This window comes from Leptonotus elevatus, chromosome 10, assembly GCF_054856555.1.
Source record: "Leptonotus elevatus isolate MCC_2025b chromosome 10, RoL_Lele_1.0, whole genome shotgun sequence".
NCBI lineage: Eukaryota > Metazoa > Chordata > Actinopteri > Syngnathiformes > Syngnathidae > Leptonotus > Leptonotus elevatus.
This window is the reverse complement of record NC_141248.1, coordinates 17,908,068-17,926,561: the sequence shown is the minus strand read 5'-3', so window position 1 is coordinate 17,926,561 and position 18,494 is coordinate 17,908,068. Positions and strand designations below refer to the sequence as shown.

At 42.0% G+C, this 18,494-nt stretch overlaps 3 protein-coding genes and 1 long non-coding RNA gene across 7 annotated transcripts in view; 1 reads left to right on the top strand and 3 right to left on the bottom strand.

The window, feature by feature from the left end:
* The window catches only part of LOC147167430 (ski oncogene-like), a 49,327-nt gene extending 43,591 nt beyond the window's left edge, over nucleotides 1-5,736 (bottom strand). The window contains exon 1 of the mRNA XM_086086547.1: nucleotides 4,423-5,736. Within this exon, the coding sequence (XP_085942673.1) occupies nucleotides 4,423-5,388 (966 nt within the window). The 5' untranslated portion in view covers nucleotides 5,389-5,736. The remainder of the gene's footprint in view (nucleotides 1-4,422) is intronic.
* Nucleotides 5,737-6,843: 1,107 nt separating this feature from the next.
* On the bottom strand, nucleotides 6,844-11,544 carry tmem51b (transmembrane protein 51b). Its single transcript, XM_086087291.1, has 3 exons — nucleotides 11,197-11,544; nucleotides 9,735-10,164; nucleotides 6,844-8,443 (listed from the first exon to the last, which is right to left on the bottom strand). Exons 2-3 carry the CDS (start codon nucleotides 10,148-10,150, stop codon nucleotides 8,011-8,013), a joined length of 849 nt encoding a protein of 282 aa, XP_085943417.1. The 5' UTR covers nucleotides 10,151-10,164; nucleotides 11,197-11,544; the 3' UTR covers nucleotides 6,844-8,010.
* A 1,425-nt stretch (nucleotides 11,545-12,969) lies between these two features.
* On the top strand, nucleotides 12,970-18,301 carry LOC147167428 (uncharacterized). The gene is made up of 3 exons (XR_015096241.1): nucleotides 12,970-13,067; nucleotides 16,182-16,344; nucleotides 17,629-18,301. It is a non-coding gene; the product is annotated as an uncharacterized LOC147167428 (long non-coding RNA).
* The window catches only part of kaznb (kazrin, periplakin interacting protein b), a 92,421-nt gene continuing 88,140 nt past the window's right edge, over nucleotides 14,214-18,494 (bottom strand). For all 4 annotated transcript variants that reach the window (XM_086086320.1, XM_086086319.1, XM_086086321.1 and 1 more), the window contains 7 exons: nucleotides 17,783-17,961; nucleotides 17,602-17,720; nucleotides 16,264-16,495; nucleotides 16,083-16,184; nucleotides 15,646-15,812; nucleotides 15,052-15,148; nucleotides 14,214-14,660 (listed from right to left, as the gene is read on the bottom strand). In XM_086086320.1, the coding sequence (XP_085942446.1) occupies nucleotides 14,556-14,660; nucleotides 15,052-15,148; nucleotides 15,646-15,812; nucleotides 16,083-16,184; nucleotides 16,264-16,495; nucleotides 17,602-17,720; nucleotides 17,783-17,961 (1,001 nt within the window). In that variant the 3' untranslated portion in view covers nucleotides 14,214-14,555. The remainder of the gene's footprint in view (nucleotides 14,661-15,051; nucleotides 15,149-15,645; nucleotides 15,813-16,082; nucleotides 16,185-16,263; nucleotides 16,496-17,601; nucleotides 17,721-17,782; nucleotides 17,962-18,494) is intronic.

The following is an 18,494-nucleotide window of genomic DNA, read 5'->3' as shown; positions in this document are numbered from 1 at the left end:
ACAAACTAGATTGTTAGGCAAATATGCGACTGTAGTATTTACATAATAGTTTGCTCAAAATGGTCCAACCAAACCTAACTTCACTCTTTTGTGGTTTACAACTTGTTTGGATTTCTACAGCAGCCCACTTAGGCAGCAAACTACTCAACAAAAATATAAATGCAACACTTTTTTTTATGAGTTGAACTCAAAGATCTAAAACTTCTTCTTCACAATATCGCCATTTCTTAATCTGTGATAGTGAGCACTTCTCCTTTGCCGAGATAATCCATACCACCTCACAGGTGTGCCATATCAAAATGCTGATTAGTAACCATGATTAGTGCACAGGTGTGCCTTACATTGCCCACACTAAAAGACCACTCTGAAAGGTGCAGTTTTGTTTTATTTGGGGGGTCTGGGGACTCAAAAAAAACAAGCCGTGGTGTCTGATCAGCATCTTGATATGGCACACCTGCGAGGTGGGATGGATTATCTCGGCAAAGGAGAAGTGCTCACTATCACAGATTTAGAATAGTTTGTGAACAATATTTGAGAAAAATGGTGATACTGTGAAGGAGAAGAAGAAGAAGAAGAAGAAATTTTAGATCTTTGAGTTCAGGTCATAAAAAAATGGGAGCAAAAACAAAAGTGTTGCGTTCATTTTTTTGTTGAGTATAGTTGGGCCTGAATTATTATTATTAGTCAAATCAATTTTGTTTGCATTACTTCATGACATAGTGACAGTAAATTTTTATTGCATGCCATTCAGGCAGGAAAAACTAATCAGGCTTTAATTTGTTAATTAATTACATCTCCTACTGCTGCTTGCTGTAAAATAGTAAAATCCAATCAATTACGTCAACACATAGCGACAGCATAGCATGTTTACATCCTCTTGCTAGCTAGTCACGTTTCAATTAGTTGCACTCACTGCTGACTGTTGTCATATATCTTTGAAGAAAATTCCACATTTATACAACTGACAAGCAGAGGTGGCAAATCCAGGTCCAGAATGTAAAAACCCTGCCACAGTTTGGCTTTAGCCCCAGGTGTTAGCTAGCGAGCTCCCTAGCTAGCTTCCTGGGTGTTCGGTTACCTGCTAGAGAGCAAGCTAGCTAGCTAGCAGAAGGGGCTAAAGCCAAACTGTGGCAGGGTTTTGACTTTCTGGACCTGGATTTGCCACCTCTGCTGACAAGTTCCTTCATACGTATTTTATGTGTATTTAAAATTGACAATAAGAAATAGTTATGAAACTCCAAGAAGTGCGAATACGAGTGAATCGACATTGATCGATGACACCTCCCAGCAATCAAGTGCAGACAGGCGAGTTGTGGCTCGTATCAATAAAGCCTTGGTGACGTGCGAGGGAGTCTGAGGCCGGCCGATAACGTGGATTCTTTTTGTGTTTGGCCGGCTTAAGCCTGGTGTGCGAGCCGCCGTCTGGCCTTTGAGCAGCTTGGCCTGTCAGGCTGATGTATGGCAGCAGCGCTGGTGTGCGGCTCCCTGAGGAGCGCGGCCTGTCTGCTAAGTGGGACACGACTGACAGTGAACTACGGCCAACACACAATGACCAACAACCCCCCCCCCCCCCGCGCCCCCCCGTCATGTGTATAACAAAACACACACACTGTCAAAGGCTAACTTGAACAGCATTGATATTTTTTTTTAGATGACAAACAACACAGGTGACGGGACGGTTTTGTCAATCAGGTACTTTGCATTAATTAGTAGATTTGAGATCATTCATGACAGGAGAAGTCAATCTTAAACATTTTTTTGACAATAATATGTAATATGTGGCCTCACTAGTTTAAAAATGACATTCTGATTAATTTGACATTTGTGGAATATGAGTTTTGTAGCAAAATCCATCTCAGAGGGCGGCCATTTTGCTGTCGACTGATGATGACATCACAGTTGCTCAGGGCTCAGGTAACGACCAATCACAGCTCACCTGTTTTCTCAAGCTGAGCTGTGATTGGTTGTTACCTCACACCTGAGCAAGTGTGATGTCATTTTCACTCGCCAGAAAGTGGCAAAATGGCCGCCTTCTGTTATTGTCTGGTTTTTGCAGACGCAATATTAACCAGAATACCTTATTTAGACTAGTGGGGCTGCATAGAACATATTATTGTCAAGAAATGTATTTAATACTGTATACATGTTAAAAAAAAAAAAAAAATTGAGTCTAATACTTCCTAACCAGGCCCATTGTTTTTTCTCCATTTAGCAACTTTGCTCAATTTTCATGCCGAAGGTTCCCCTGTGATGACGCATCTCCTGGCTGGCGCTCAGACCGCGGCGATGCCCACATAGATGTCCACTCATTTGCGAGAGTCCCACACAGCAGCTGCTGTGTGACCGAGCCACGCAGCCAGTCAGCCAAGACCCCCCCCCCCCCCCCCCCCCACACACACACACACAAGCACCCGCCCCCGCCTTCTATGCTCTTTTGTCCACGCTGACCCACGCAGGACGCCATCACGGTGACACCCACACCCACCCACGCGCAGCTTATCCCACCATGGCCACACAGACACACACATACGAACAAACACACACACGCACACACACATATCCATATCCCAAACCTCATTAAACTCTTAACCCCATCACCACCTTAAAATTGTCTTCATCCACCCCCTCCTCCTCCTCCTCATTCTGCCTAAAAACCATCAGATTTCCATTTATCTTAATGAAGAGGAGTTGTTGTATGGTTTGTCATAACTTGTGATGCCAAACATGCACGGGCATACAAAACTATACTGCATCTCTCTGGGTGTTTGTCAGGTATGTACTATAAAAGTTCAATCTAATATTTTGCAGTTGCTTTCATTGAAAAATACCCAAAATATTACAAACAATATCAAAGAAAACTAGTAAATGTAATTTATGGAGAAATTGTGTGTGAATGCTGGAATGCTGAATAAAAAAAAAAAACATTGACTATTTTAAATAAAATAGTCATGTGGAAAGATCTGGAATGATTGAAAGTTATATAATAATATGATACCGTATGATGTGGGATGATATTGCATGTGAAAAAGCATGTGAAAAAAGTGAAAATGAACGATGATCAAGTTAAATGCTGTACAGCATTTGCAAACAATATGTGAATCCTTCCAGCATTCACGCAATGCATTAGAGCAGGGGTGTCCCGCCGCCAACTAATTCTAAAAATAAAATCTCATAGGAACTGTTATAAAAAGCCCAACTTCCATCCATCCATTTTCTATAGCGCTTGTCCTCATTAGGGTTGCGGTTGTGAGCTGGAGCTTATCCCAGCTGATTTTTATGGCGAGGGGGGGAAAGGGGTGGGGGTGTCCACCTAGGATTGGTCGCCAGCCAGTTACAGGACCCATGTAGACAAATTTAGCCTTAACATTTTGTAACATTTGTGTCTTTTGGAATGCAGGAGCAAGTTGCAGTACCTGGAGAGAAAAAAAATGCTAAAAGGCACACCGGAGAGATTCAAACCCGGAACCTCAAAAGTGTGAGACAGATGTCGTAACCACTCTCCACCACCCACAAATGCTCATACTATATCCAGCCGTACCGCTTCTCCCAGAATGCTATCTGAGACTTACAACCTCGCCTGGCTGTCAGTCAGTTGCAAGGCGCATATAGAGACAAAAAAACAAGCATTCCCTGTAGTCACTCAGTGGGGGCCGAACCTACGCTATATGCACCCAAGTTAGACCAACGTACCACTAAACCATCACTGACCTCATAATGTATAATTGAGAAGAATCAAACATTTAGCATGGCCCTTAGAGGACGTGCTTTCTGCCGGTGACTGTCATCACTGACTAAGTACAGTTCAGTTGTATTAAACCTTTTAACCTTAAAGAAATATATTAAGTACACAGCAAAATTGTCAATGTTAGATTAACACTGCGAATGTAAAATCCAACAGTAGAAAAGTGTTTATATGTCAACACCGATGAGTGTAAATTTAACACTTCAAAGTGTTACTTCTTCTTCTTTTTTTTTTTACACTGAATGAGTGTTACTCCAACACTGTATCTATTTAGAACTCTACAACGGTAAACACTGAGTTGTGTTGATAGTACTCTACACTGGTGTCAGTGTTAGAAATGTAACTCTCCCAAATTACACTATGCTGGTGTTTTAAGTGTTTTGTAATTAACTCCAGATACAATTAGATACATTAGATACAATTTTGTGTCGGCCTACTGTGCAGCACAGTACGGCTTGCAATAATATTAGCTTGACTTTTAAAAATAAAACATTGGTTTCATATGTTAATGTTGGTCGTCATAACGTAGCCACTCAGAGCTAACAACAAGTAAAAGTCCGAGTCAAAAGTTTGAAAACTTACAGTATGTGCTGCCCACCCATTCAATAGACGTGTGACGTCTTGACGAGCCCAACAAAGAAGCCATTCCTCAAAAGCAAACCAAAGCCAACTCCACTTACCCTGCACGACTTCCTGGCCATCTTTCCGCTCAAGTCATATTTCCCCTTCAAGTCTCTGAGCAGCCTTTCCAGTCTCGCCTTCTCCTCTTTGCCGCTGTAGTCCGGGTCCAGGAGCACGTAGGCCCTCCAGTTGGCCGAGTCGAAGCCCCAGTGCACGGTCCGGTTCTCCAGCCGCTTGTGGCTGTGCACCACGAACTTCCGCGGCGGGAACATGAGCCTGCAATCCAGGCACTGCACGCAGGCGGCACCGGGGCCCGAGTAGAGCTCCGGCACGAACAAGCCCTTGCATCGGCCGAAGCACTCGTGGTACACCCGGAAGCTGGACTCGGTGCGCTCCAGCTGCAGGAGGACGCCGCCTACTCCGACTCCGACTCCGACTCCTACTCCTCCGCCGCCGCCGCCGCCGCTGCCGCCGACTCGCTCCTTGCCTCCTCCCCCGCGGCGCGGCGGGTACGAGCCGCCGTAGATGAGCGCGTTGCACAGGCGCTCGGCGTCCGTCTGCGTGATGAGACCGCAGGAGGGCGCCGAAAAGGGCAGGATGCCCACCACCTTGAGGATCTCCAGCTGGTCGGCCGTGCAACGCGAGCAGTAAATGTGCAAATCGTCGCACACCGAGTTGATCTGCTGCAGGGAAAAGTCCCGCAGCACGCTGTTGAGAATCTGCGGCAGGCACAGACGCTTCTCGCCGCCCACCACGAAGCAAGAGATGGGTTCGCGCTCCAGGAGCGTCTCGCAGCGCTCCGTGGAGCGGTCCGACGGGATGAAGAGCGGCCCGGGCATGACCGGCGGGGTGTGGGCCGGCAGGCTGAGCACCATCTCGCCTTTGGCGTCCTTGAACAGGGACTCCTGGTGCGGCCAGCGGGCGGAGAACGACGCCGGTCCGCTCAGGGAGCGCATGGAGCTCAGATGGAACTGCTTCAGAGTTTGCTGAAGTCCAGGGTGAGGCTGGAAGCTGCTCACTTCCATCTTTTTGGATGAAAAACACGACAAAAAAGAACTTGGGGAAAGAAACGCTTTAGTTGTTTCGAGGAGTCTCGTTCACTCTGCGTCCGAGCTGAGCATTTCCACGCCGCCAGTCAGACAGCTTCCCCGGACAAGGAGCAGCTTCCCTTCCCGGTGCGGCCCATTCAGGGGGGGGAAAAAAAGATCCACAGAAGCTTGTCCTTTCTCTCTCCCTCTAATAAACAACTTCCACAGTCGGAAAAATCCCCAAAAGAAAACTCAGCATACAATCACGAGTGTTGTTTCTTACGCGTTCCACAGCCGTTTTACGCACTCCTAAGTGCGCCTCAAATGTGCCATCCAGTCTCTCTCTCTCTCTCTAGTCTACCTCTCCCCTCCCTCCCTCTCTCGCGCTTTCTCTCTCTCTCTGTTTGTTTGTGTCTGCTTCAGTCATTGAATCCCAGCCAGGAATGTGACTGACTCCCCGGGCTTTGGCTCTTCCCGCAGACAGCTGTGCCTCCCACTGCTACATGGCAGCTGCACAACAAAAAATAAAAAAGGAAAAGGAAAAAAAGGAATCCTTCCGAAGTGAGGCGATGGGTGGAGCGTAGAGGGGAAATGTGTTAGGGGGGGGGGGGGGGGGGGGCTTGGCGAGGGGGGTATTCCAAATGTTTAAAGTTCGTCCTCTAAAATGCAATCAAATCGAATCAAATATAATTAAATTGAATTACATTGCAAAATATTACATGCAATTAAAAAAGCATAGCTATAATAAATCAATACAATTTAACATTAAGTATTGATCAAAGCATTAATAGCTTTTTTTGTTTGTTTTAAAGAGAAATGTGTGATAAATGTTACATTTACACGCAAGCATATAGCATTTACACACAAACGCACACAAAAACAACTTTCTTCGGGAATACAGGTAGGCCCACATGGGGAAAAAAAAACTGCTTTTCCTGAACTATTTTATTTACAATTTCAGAGTATTTTTTCCCTCTATTTTTGAGTATTTATTAAGGAATTATATTGCATTCACTTGAAAAATAAATGACAAAACAAACAAAACATTTTTTTTCCAAAGTAGAGAGGTTTGAAATTAAGTTTCAAAGTATGTTAGACTTCCTCCCCCCCTCAAAAATATTCGACTATCATTGTAATATTACTATTTCAATACAAAATATAAATTTTATCTTAAAATTAAAAATCTTATCTATCGTAAAATAATTTCCCGTCAAAAATTAATTGTCAAACGTTTTCATTCAGTCTGACTTTAAATTTAGAAATATGACTTTTCCCCCAAACACTTCACTGTAAATTACCTGAAAATATATATACCTGTAAATAAATAAATTATATATATATATATATACACACACACACACAAGTACGTACAAACTCTGTCATAAATGTATGACTTTATTTTGAAAATAAATTTAATAAAATAAACACTTGGTCATAATATTACACCTTTAATTAAAAAAAAATAGCCTGCTTTAGAAAAAAAAAATCTTAAAAAAAACAAAACCAGAAAGACTGACAGTATCATTTCAAAATAAACTATCAATATGGAAATATTGATAGCATATTTTGAAATGCCTTATCATGATACAAGTTACTGTAATCACATATACACATACATTTATTAAATTTTATCTAAAAAAAATAAACATATTAAAATGTATTATTTCCTAAAAATCTGACTGACTCCGAATACAAGTGTTAAGATTGACTTAATTGTGTTGCTTTTTTGTTTTGTCAATTATTTTCTTTCTTCATTCTTGGCTTCATGTGGCCACTGGAGGGCGCAATATATCAACAAATGCATTCTGAACCATGCAGTACTGCAAAAGGAATATTGTAATATAAAAACAAAAACTGTATATTTTATTATGAACCATAAAAGACTGATATTTCTGAACATAAATAAACTTGCAGCATCTCTAATTTACTCCTTTAATCTGGACTGCTACCTGTTTCGACAGCAGTCCACAGAATAATGAATGAGAACGACTAAAAAGAGCGACGATTCCAGTGTAGTAAAAACAAAACAAAACAAAAATCACGAGCCATCAATAACATTGCATTTAAACATCTGCTTTAAATTGACTAATTAAAAGCATTACGCAACAGAAAGGAGATTTATTTGAATACAAAACGCTTTGAAGAACGCAAACCATTACCTTGCTTTTTTTACAGCACCGCATCTAATTTGGTCAATGTTGCCGTGCCGTGAAACACCCTCAAGACGACATTTAACTTGAAGATGTCCAACCTGAGCCACTTTAAGACGCATTTAAAAGCACATTCACAAACAATTCCTCAATCTCAGTCCATCTTCTTCATTAAGAGCACAACCTGAAAAGCTTGTTTACAAGACGGCCGCCATCGACCCCCGTCGATAGCCACACTTGCGTCCTCACGTAAATGTTACATGTTGGACTTAAATTAAGGCAGTAGGGCTGAAATTCACAAAGGCCCAGAGATGCGTGGTAACGGAATGCAGCTGACAAAGTTTCTCACCAAGGAGGACGGTTTTGCGATTGTTCTCCTTGGCCGCTCCAAGCCACATCTAACCTACTTTTTTTTCTGGTACCAACGTTGGGGAAAACTGGCATCTCAGGAGTGTTATCAGTGCAGAGATCAGCCCAATTCCGGCGGTTTGTTATCGTACTGCGGCGGCGGCGTGATGGGCTCGATGGTCACCGGGTTTTGCGAGGGGCTGCGGATTTGGATGCGGAAGTCCTTCAGGTGCAGTTTGTCCGACTTGATCCGCCTCACCCGTAGGGGGCGCAGCAGGCGGCTGGCCCGGCTGGCGCTGCGCGCCGGCATGCTGGGCTGCCGGGCGGCGTCGGGCTGGTGTTCGGCGGTGGCGGCCGGCGGTTGTGCGGGCTCGTTGAGGCGGGAGTCCTCAGCGGGCTGGTCCCTGCCCTCGTTCTCCACCGCCGCGATGATGTCCTCGTAGGACGGCAGGTGTGTGTTGCTCTGGCGGAGGTTGCTCTGACGCACGGGGTAGTCGTTGCTGCCCACCACCTCGTCGTAGCTCGGTACGTTGAATGCGGTTGGATCCGGAACTCTGGGGATCAACGACAAAGCGCCTTGGTTCACTTTGATGGCTCGTTGCAGAACGAGCGACGTTGGCGAACGCGCTTGAATAGGATCGAAAGTCGCGAATGAATTGTCGTGTCTTTGCAGTGCACATTAGCGTGAATATTAGGGATGCATCTTTTTTTATTTTTTCGTTTATCTGACAAACTAAAAAGGTAAATGTAAAACCATTTTAATCTCAGGTAATTATTAAAATGTTTAGTTAAGAGATACTGCTGACCCTGGGAACTTTTTCAACCTTTTGTTTTTGTTCAACATTAAAACAAAGGAATGTGAAAGTTTAAGATTTCCGTTTTATTTTTTTTAAATTACTGTAGAAAAGTAGAGAGAGCTATGGTATTTACTTGTTGAAGTTAACATTATATTTATTTAGTTATTCTTAAAAATGAAATGAAAGTGCACATAAAAAAGTAAAACTTATATCCGCCCAAGTCAAGACATTTTCAACATAATTTTACAAAATTGATTAATTCAACAGCATAATTTTGTGCTGCATACCAATATCATATATCTTTTCTTAGTAATTGTAATTGAACTTTTTAAGACAAATACTTATAACCTTGGGAGCTCACTGAACATTTTGTTAGAAATGTCAAAATGTTTCTATGATTAAATAAAAAACACTTCTACATTTTGAAAAGTCTGAAAATTGTTCAATAAACATGCTTTAAAGACATGACAACAAAGTCAAGATTGGCATTTGTATTAAAAAAAATCTGACACCAAAATCCACCCCCCCTTTTACTGAAAATAAATATCGGCTCCAAATATCGGTTATCGGCCTCCTTGACTACAGATGTAACGATAACGGCAATATCGTGATATCGCAATATTAAAACTGCCCCAAATTAATTGTCAATTGTATGTTTTGGCCCTTCTATGTTTCAAATCCACGCTAATCGTCAGATGAAGGTTAATGTAATTAATATGCTTGTGAATCAGGTCAATATATGGAGGAACTCAATATGAGCGTGCATTAGCAAGTAAGTGCCTCAATATTAAGTGTTAATAGAGATTGTATGTTTATGTGCATTGCTGTAATGTACAACACCAATTATTATTATTTTTTTACAATATCGTGACCTTTTTTAATATCGCCATCCTCCCCACAATGTCGTGATAATATCATATTGCGACGTTTGGATATCATTACATCCCTATTAATAATCGCCATCGGCGCTGAAATAAACATATTGGCCAATCTCAAATAAATATATAGGTTGAAAAGTTCAAAGAGTGCCGATGAGCAGCATACTCACTCTTCGTTTTCGCCGGCCACATGGTCCAAGAAGGCCGCCGCCGGCGCCTCCGTCTGCTCGCTTCTGTTATTCGCTCTTCGCTTGCTCCGAACGCCGAGGCAAATGGAGAGGAGCAGCATGGCCAGGCCGACGCCCACCAGCACCATGGCGACCGAAGACGACCTGGAGAGCTCCCCTTCTTGGCCGTCCTCGTCGTCGTCGTCTACGGTGGAGTTGCTGGACGAGTTGGTGGAGCCGCCCGACGCCTCCCCGTCCACGGGGATCACCGTCCACACGATCATAACCACGCCCAGCGCGATGAGGCCAATTCCCAGGGCGCACAGGGCATAGTGAGCCCCCGAACCGCCGCTCTCGGAGCGAGAAGACTGGTTGGCGGGACGCTCGCCTCTGTTGCAGATACCCCGACTGGAACACATCCCTGCAGGACGGGCTGCAACAAACACCGAGGTTACGTACTACATAGGGTTCGGGGGTTCCTGTTAACACCAACTGAACATACACTTATAAGGGAACTGTTACATCTACTTCCTATAATACAATTTTGAGGTCAGCTGACATGAACACAATTCAGTTAGGAGGCGCTAATGTTGCCTCCTGCTGTCTATGAGAAATAGTGCAGCACCCCAAATCCTGGAAACTTAAATAATATGTTTTTTTCATGTTTAATATTTGTATTTTCATCCTAATATTACTTGTGTATATAGAGATCATAACTATTTTTGCTAATTAAAAATGGTGTTGTAAAACTATTCTTGCATTGCCTCATTGACAATTCCGAGCTTACCGAGTCAAAATGGCGGTGAAATGACGCTCTCCGCTCATTGAAAAGCATTGGACTTTGGATTCTTGTAATTCAATTTGTGAAGATTATTTTTATTTCAAAATGTGATGTTGATGTGATATTTAACTACTACAACAATCTGCCTGGTTTGTATGATAGTCAGACTCACAGGTAAAAGCAACACATTGGATTGCGTTGCATTGAGGAAATATCAGAAATGCCCGGATGTTCGGAATAGTGCAAGCGTACCAAAATTTTTGACTTAATTATGCCACCGCCTTTAGCAAATCCCTGAGTGATTTATTGGCGCAATCTCGCAATAACACGAGAAACGCAGCCATTTTTGCTCCCTACAAGCGTCATATGATCACTTTCATTATTACATGTCGTGTCAATCATTAACACTCTGCCACATAGTGGGCTGCGGTTTCTGCTGGGGGTGACGCAAGTTTCCTGCCCAATAGTGAGCCAAGCACAACTTCAGTGTCCTTCAGCCCAGCTTCCATCCACGACACACAAAGCTGGTGAAACCTTCATTTTATTAGCTGCCCTTAATTGTTTGCCTTCTTTACTAAAAATTGTCACGCGCACACGTAACCAAAGCGAGAAATTTAATAATTCATGTCTCGTGGGCCTTGGCAAATTGAACAAAGCCATGAACTTCCTTAATGGGTGACTTACCTGAGTTCACGCAGGTGTGTTCGCCCAGCTCACGCGCACATGGAAAACGAGCAAAAGTACGAGTCAAAACGAAATAGGGCTGCCCAACACTACAGATGCACTATTTAAAAGTAGCGAATGTGTGATAATCCTTGAGTTTTAATGAGATGAGTGGAACTTTCGTCCAAACGAGCAGCGCCTTCGTTGGAGGCAAGCCTTCCCTCCCTCTCCCCTTCCTTCCTGCCTGTTTGCCTGGAGCGCGCCTCTGAAAGTGCAGTGAGCCGCCAGGTCCTAGCGCCGCCAAGACATAGTGACCAAAACTCGAGAGTCGAGGGTCCGCTATCGTTAGCTTAGCTTAATAGCATAACCAAATCATTTAAAATTTTTGGTTTACAAAGTGAATAACAATAATAAAAAAAAATGTATATACAGATGTATATGAAACACAAAATAGATCAATATACTATTGTAATTTTGAATAAAAGTAAAAATAAAATAAATACATTAACGTTAAAAAATAAAAATAATTTTGAAAAATATGGACAAGGCGCAAACAAAGCAAATCATGTCTCAATAATAAGGAAAAATAAAAGATGCTGTGTATGAAAATATTTACACTTACTCTAATATTAATGCTAATGTTGCTTTAATTAGAGCCGTGTGCAGTGTATCGCCCACACTATTATTGTCTTAAACAGGAAGTCAAGCCTTTTTTTTTTACTTTCTTTTCTTCAATAATGTGTTCTATGCACTGCAATAGGCTGGCAACCAGTTCAGGGTGAACCACGCCTTTTGCCCGAAGCCAGCTGGGATAGGCTCCAGCGCGCCCCGCGAACCTTGTGAGGAATAAGCGGTTAAGAAAATAGATGGATGGATGTTCTATGCACCTCCACTAGTCTGAACATAGTAGGCCTGTTTGATTAAAGCAACAGTTCGGAACTTTTACATCTTCAAAAATATTTTCATAACTTTTCGGATGAAACATCGACTCACAGCGAGTTGAATGGTAGCTTTGTCATTGAGGGGGCCTGTATCAGGTTACTGGCAGTAAAAAACAAATGTGGACTGCTTTACGGCATACGTCACTTCCCGTTCCCAAAACAGCAAAAAAAAAAATTGTCTGAGAAGACAAAAGAAAAAGAAAAAAGAGGCTATAAGGACGAACACTGGCTTCCACTCCCTGGTGTGAGCTCAAAGACGGCACCATGCACCACGTGGTCTTCCTACAAGCAAAACACTTCCACTTTTGACCATATGGTGCCATTTATGGAATATGAATTAAGCAGGAGTGACATCACAGTGGCTAAGGGCTCACTCAGGTAACGACCATTATGGCTCACCTGTTTTCTGAGTTTGGTCATGTGACATTTGTAAGCCGAGTCCTTAGGCACATTTTCAGTCAACAGAAAGTGACAATACAAGGTAAAATGGCTGCCAGGATGTAGTAAGAACGCATAGAACATATTGTAAAAAAAAAAACGTTTGACTTGACTTTCCTTTATGTTTGAAAGTAATGATCTCAAATTGGACCTGCAGGGGAAGCCCTCGAGAAACCCACGTTTACTTATAAATCTTTACTTGATCACGTTTCAATGAAACCGAATGAGAGTTTAACGCTGGAAAAGCCACGTGAGCAATAAAAGCAAATTCTTACAATTGTTTGGCGTCACTGCATGTTTGAACTGGCCTTGCTTCAACAACATGCCTAATGCAGACGCCCACAAAGTGGCGGACGAACCTGTTCTTTAACTCAGTGTGTGTTTTAACACAAAACAGCATACAAGTGGAGTCATATTTTTTGCTGTCTTTTGTAAATCTAATACTGATGTTGGTTATCGTTTGATATTTTACTACTTTTGTGTTGAATACATTTTCCAGCAGACTTGGCAAGAGTAAGTAATCAAGTAATGTTTTTACAATAGACATATCACAACGGATGGCACAAAATTAGTAGTGTTGATTGGTTATTATATTTTAATGGTCTGTCTGTCCAAGCAGACTTTTGGTGCGAGAAGCAGAGATAACACCCTCCCCAGCAAATTTCTACAATAGTAGTACATTTATTATTTAAATTATTTTGTTTTTGTTGCAATAAATGAAAACGTGTCCAAACTTTTAGAAGTGCTTCTGTTATCAAATTTAATGAAAGAAAAGTGTATGATGGAAAAAATGAATGAAATAGAAATGGCTGTTTATTTTTAAAAGGTCCTGTAGTATATTATAATTTTTTTTTTTTATTAGTTAGCATTTATTCGTTCTGAATTTTCAGTCTGTGCCTAAAAAAGCAACAACAACAACAACAACAAAAAGGAATTGGCAACACAAAAACTGTTTTGCCCAGTAAATAAATAAATAAATTAGAGGTGTCAAAATTAATGTGTTAATTTTGAGTTAATTAAAGTTCCTTTAACGCCACAAATTTTTTACAGCGCGATTAATTACCGCCCCTTACTTGGAAAGCCTGTACGAGGGGAATTCCAGTCGCAACGCAGCAAACACTTCCACGTCAAAATTCAGCAGTAATACATTTTATAATAATGCATATATTTGTGGAGTCTGGGGTCAAGTTGTGTTTTACAATTTAAAAAAATGTGCAGAAATTCAGAAGTTACTTCATGGTAAAAATTAGATAGCTCTTAATATGAAAAGAAAAATGCACTGAGCTGTCACCAATGTCCTACAAATGCAATGATGCCATCTAGTGGTAGAAAAATTATCTAAACACAAATCAATAATACACTCGTTTTTTTACAGTACAGTATATCTTTTGAATTTTGACTAAATTTTATGAATTATTATGAAATTACTGTATCAATGACTAAAAATCCCCACTTTTATGTTAACAAGAGTATGAAAACTTTGAAAAAATATTTTATTGTACATTTAGAACAGGTATAAAAATGTGCGATTAATCGTGAGTTAAGTATTGAAGTCATGCGATTAATCACAATTAAAAATGTTAATCGCCTGACACCCATTAATTAAATAAATAAATTGTTAATGAATCAATTAATTAATCAGCAAGATAAAAGGCGACAGTGAAGCAACACTGAATTTAATGATTAAATAGTCTTGTCATTAGTGAAATTTATTAGAAATGTTAACAAATCAGCCAATAACAAAAATCACAGTCTATATGGTCATCTTACTTATGCTTACATCCTCTGTACATTAGTTGTTTTATTCTCGCTGCTTATTCCTTCAACTCAGGGGCAACTCGTCCCACTCTTGCATAACAATCCGGTAAAATTCAGAAACAGGCTGATAAAATTTTTACTTGGTTGTTTAATTTCACACTTGACAGCACTATTTGTATACAAGGCAATAAAAAGTCCAGTGAAGTGTTGTGTGTAGTAAACAATCTTCCAACCACACACCGTTCACACATTGGTGATCTCGACGCTCTTGTAGGTGTGCATTGAGCTGCGCGAGGTCCGAGTCCCCGATCGAACGTGCGCTTCTGCCGAGCGGATCCTCAGCGGACTCTGGGCGTGAAATGTTTGAATGAAGAGAAACATTTTATGAGACACAAACTGACAAACACAATACAAATGAAGGCCTTCAAACACACTCATTATCCTTGCGTGACTTGCAGCAACATTGGCAGTCTCTGGCCCAAACTACTACTAATAAGTGATTGGTGAGGCAGCAACTGGCTTTATTTGAGGTGAGGCGTTTATTTTTTTGCCAATGAAGCCTTTTTTTTTTTAAATCTAAAGGAAAAAAAAAGATGTTCTTTTTCTCCCACATTTTTCCATGAACGTCGACCGAAGTTATATGGCAAAATATAATGAATATGTGTCACGTTCAACATTACAGCTAGCATATAGACAACCTTGAGCTTATACCACACATTTGAATCAAGTCTTATGATACCTTGCTCGATCTCCTCATTGGCACCCTCCCCTCAGCAAAGCGATTGACGGCCACTGGCGCAGAAGAAACAACCACCTTGTCTTCCTGTTCCTTGTTGCTGTGAACGCAACGTCGAAGAGCATTTCAAAAGTGGAAATCAGCTTTTGCAGGAGTGTGCTTCACGTGGCACGTCAGCATTTTTGTGAGACGTAAATCGTCGCAGGGGCGGGCGAGACTTGGTTTTGGTATTTCTGGTCACTAGCTAATCACAGGGCTCAAACAACATTCACATCTATGGATATTTTTTCTCTCAATGAGTCTTGTTTTAGGAATGTGAGAGGAAGCCAGAGTACTTGGACAAAACCCACACAAGCACAGGGACAATGTGAAAAGGAAGGCCCACTGCTGAAATTCAAACCTGGGACCTCCTACCTGTGCTAACCACTATTCCTTCCACCGTGTCCTCCCTTGTTCCAGGGCATCTAAACACCACTTTGTGAAAGTATTGTAAGCGATCTTATTCCCTTGCTATTACGTCTCCTTCAGGTGTTTTCTGAGTGGTTTTGCATTATTTTAGTCATCTTAACCGAACTTCCCTTCACGCATGACTCTCACCTCCGAGCGGCGGCGAGCGCCTTCATCTCTTGGCGCAGATGCCGATGAAGCATATGTTTGTTGCTGGGGATCTCCAGCGCTCTTGCCATGGCGTCGCCGTCGAAAGCCGGGTTTAGGACCAGCACGGCACCGTTGACTCCTTTACCCTGAAGATTGGCAGCAAACTCCTGAAAAAGAAGTACTAGTGGTGGCAAATCCGGGTCCAGAAAGTAAAAACCCTGCCTCAGTTTGGCTTTAGCCCTTGGTGCTAGCTAGCTCCCTAGCAGGTAAACGAGCACCATGGGAGCTAGCTAGCTCTAGCTAGCGCTAGCTAGCACCAGGGGGTAAAGCCAAACTGTGGCAGGGTTTTTACTTTTTGGAACTGGATTTGCTACCACTGAAAATAACCCGGCATTTGTATACGTAACGTGTCTTCTGTCCTGGGGCCCTCCAGTCACCTTGAGGTCAATATCCCGGATCCATTTCATGACTCGGTGACAGGTCCAAACAATGGGGTCCCGGTTTTGCTGCTCACATTTCGCCCTTCTTGCCTGCAGGGCCTGCAAAAGCACAACGCGAGTTCAGCTAGACGCCCGTTAGCATTGCGCGAAGACCCGGGTCAGCCTGCTCTCATCGAACCTCCTTGTGGAAGTCCAGCATCTGCAGGAGCTGCACCGACAGCAGCAGACTGGTCTGGTGGGAGTGGTCGCCCACGTCAAGGTAAATCTCCAGGTCTCGGCGGTCCAGAGAACTCAGTACCCGGCCGTCCACCAGGTGAGCGTGGAAGGTTTGCGAGTACTGCGGCAGGCCCACGTCGCTCAGCCAGGACGTTGCCACCCAGTGATGGTCCATGTTGGATGCTTTGGATAAACTGAAAGGATGAAAGGATAGAGACCAATTGTGTTTCCTAACCTTTATGGAGCCAAAGCACACATTTTAACTGTTGTAATTCCAGTGTAGACCACTAGATGGGGCGCACTATTTTGTTTGACATGTACATTTGAAAAAAGAAAAATGAAAACAGGAAGTATTTCAGCTCAGTCTGTTTTTTGCCACGGATCTGAATATATGACTAGATAGCCAAGACTTTTGAAGCCGCAAGGCCGCCATATTGCTCCTCACAAGAAACGTTTCTCGGCATACGATCCTATACATTTACAGTATCGAAATTGGAGAACGTTTGAGACAGTACTTAGTAGAAATAGTATGATTTATGATGTCTTCATTTATGAAACATAAACAAGAGGACTTAAGACATTTTACAACTTGCCTTGAATACATGTATAAACAATATGCTTAATGATGTTTATAGGAGGAAACTTGTATATTTTATTTTATTAAAGAATTATAACTAATTCAATAAAAAGATGCCTCTGCAAAATCTAATATTGGGGTCTAAGGAACTGAGTGAGAAAAAAAAGGGGGTCTTAAAAGCAGCACATACCGTTTACGTGTTATTTATTTATATATATATTTTTATATTACTTGTTAAAAAATAGTGACCAATAAATAAATCTAATCTGTACGTATACCGTATAGTTTATACAGTAGTCTGCGCGCAAGATGGGAGGAGCAAGATGGCCGCCCTGTCGTTTCAACGGCTTGCACGGGCGTGTATGGGCTATCGGTTATCCAGTCATATGTTCAGATCAGTGAGTTTTTGCTGATTATTGTGTATCAAATCCTCTTCAATCCTGCTTTCTACGCCGACATAAAGCGACGGCTGTTGTTTCATTTTATAATATACATCGTTGGGCATGATTATTGACGTATATTGTGAGATGATAAATGTATTAGTTTGGAATTTTTTTGTGAATGTGTTTACTGCAAACACAGATGGATCCAAAACTGTACAATATTTTTGTTACCTATTTCTCTTGCGCTCTCACAATTAAAAATATTCGTATTATTTTAAAAACATAAATAATTAAATGATAACATTTAAAAATACCTTAAGAATTTACAATTGTTGCTCACCCTTGGTCTCCTTCTGCTCTCCTGTAGTCCTCGATGGCCAGTCTTAGCTTCCTGCGATGAACCGGGTTGCGAATACCGAGTCCCACCTCTAAATCCTCATCAGTCAGACCAAGAAGAACCTAAATTGCGAAGAGCCATCATTTTCATCTGAGGTGAAAAGCACATAAAGGCATCCGCCTACCTTGCCACTCTTGACGTTTTCGGAGCAGGCCCGAGTGTACGTGGGCATTCCCATGACCACCTCCAGCCAGGCCTGGACGGCGCCCGCCCTCCACAGAGACATGCATGTGGTCCGGGTGAGCGCCGCCTGCTGGAGGCGGTCCATATGCTCCTCGCCGTCGGACACCAGGCCGTCGAAGTCTGGTCAGAGTTGCGGTGTAGGCGTGCAGGTGGAGTCAGGGTTCAGGGTTAGAAGGATATGGACATCATAGAAATGACTTAAGGATTTCATTTCTTAACACGGCTGAGGGTACGAGGCAAAAGAGCTGATGAAAACAAAAACGGATGCATTTACAAAGATAATAATGCTTAACTTTTGAGTGACATTGTCATGGTGATTTTAGTTACCGCTGAAAAAAAAAGACCAATAATGAACAATTACCAAAAATAAGTTACCAGTACAAATTTTAAGGGATTTTTTTCAGACCGATACCAATACGATCTTGATCTTGACTGGTCACCAATATCGATACCACTAGTACTTTTGATACACACAATTTTCAAAGAAACCCCCCAATAACTGTTTATTTTAAAGAAAGACCTAAGTACCCCAGTATAGTAGTTTTTGCATGAAATTAATGGCAATTTTCTATTTATAAACGGTCCAGGTATCTGTACTTGCCCATCCCCAAATTTAAAAATAAATGTAATAAAAAATGAATAAAAATACACAT

Excerpts from the sequence above, each read along its gene's own strand:
- tmem51b (XM_086087291.1), bottom strand. The coding sequence starts at position 10,150 with ATGTGTTCCAGTCGGGGTATCTGCAACAGAGGCGAGCGTCCCGCCAAC. Across the intron at positions 8,444-9,734 it reads GTGGCCGGCGAAAACGAAGA|AGTTCCGGATCCAACCGCAT; the intron begins GTGAGTATGCTG and ends GTTGATCCCCAG.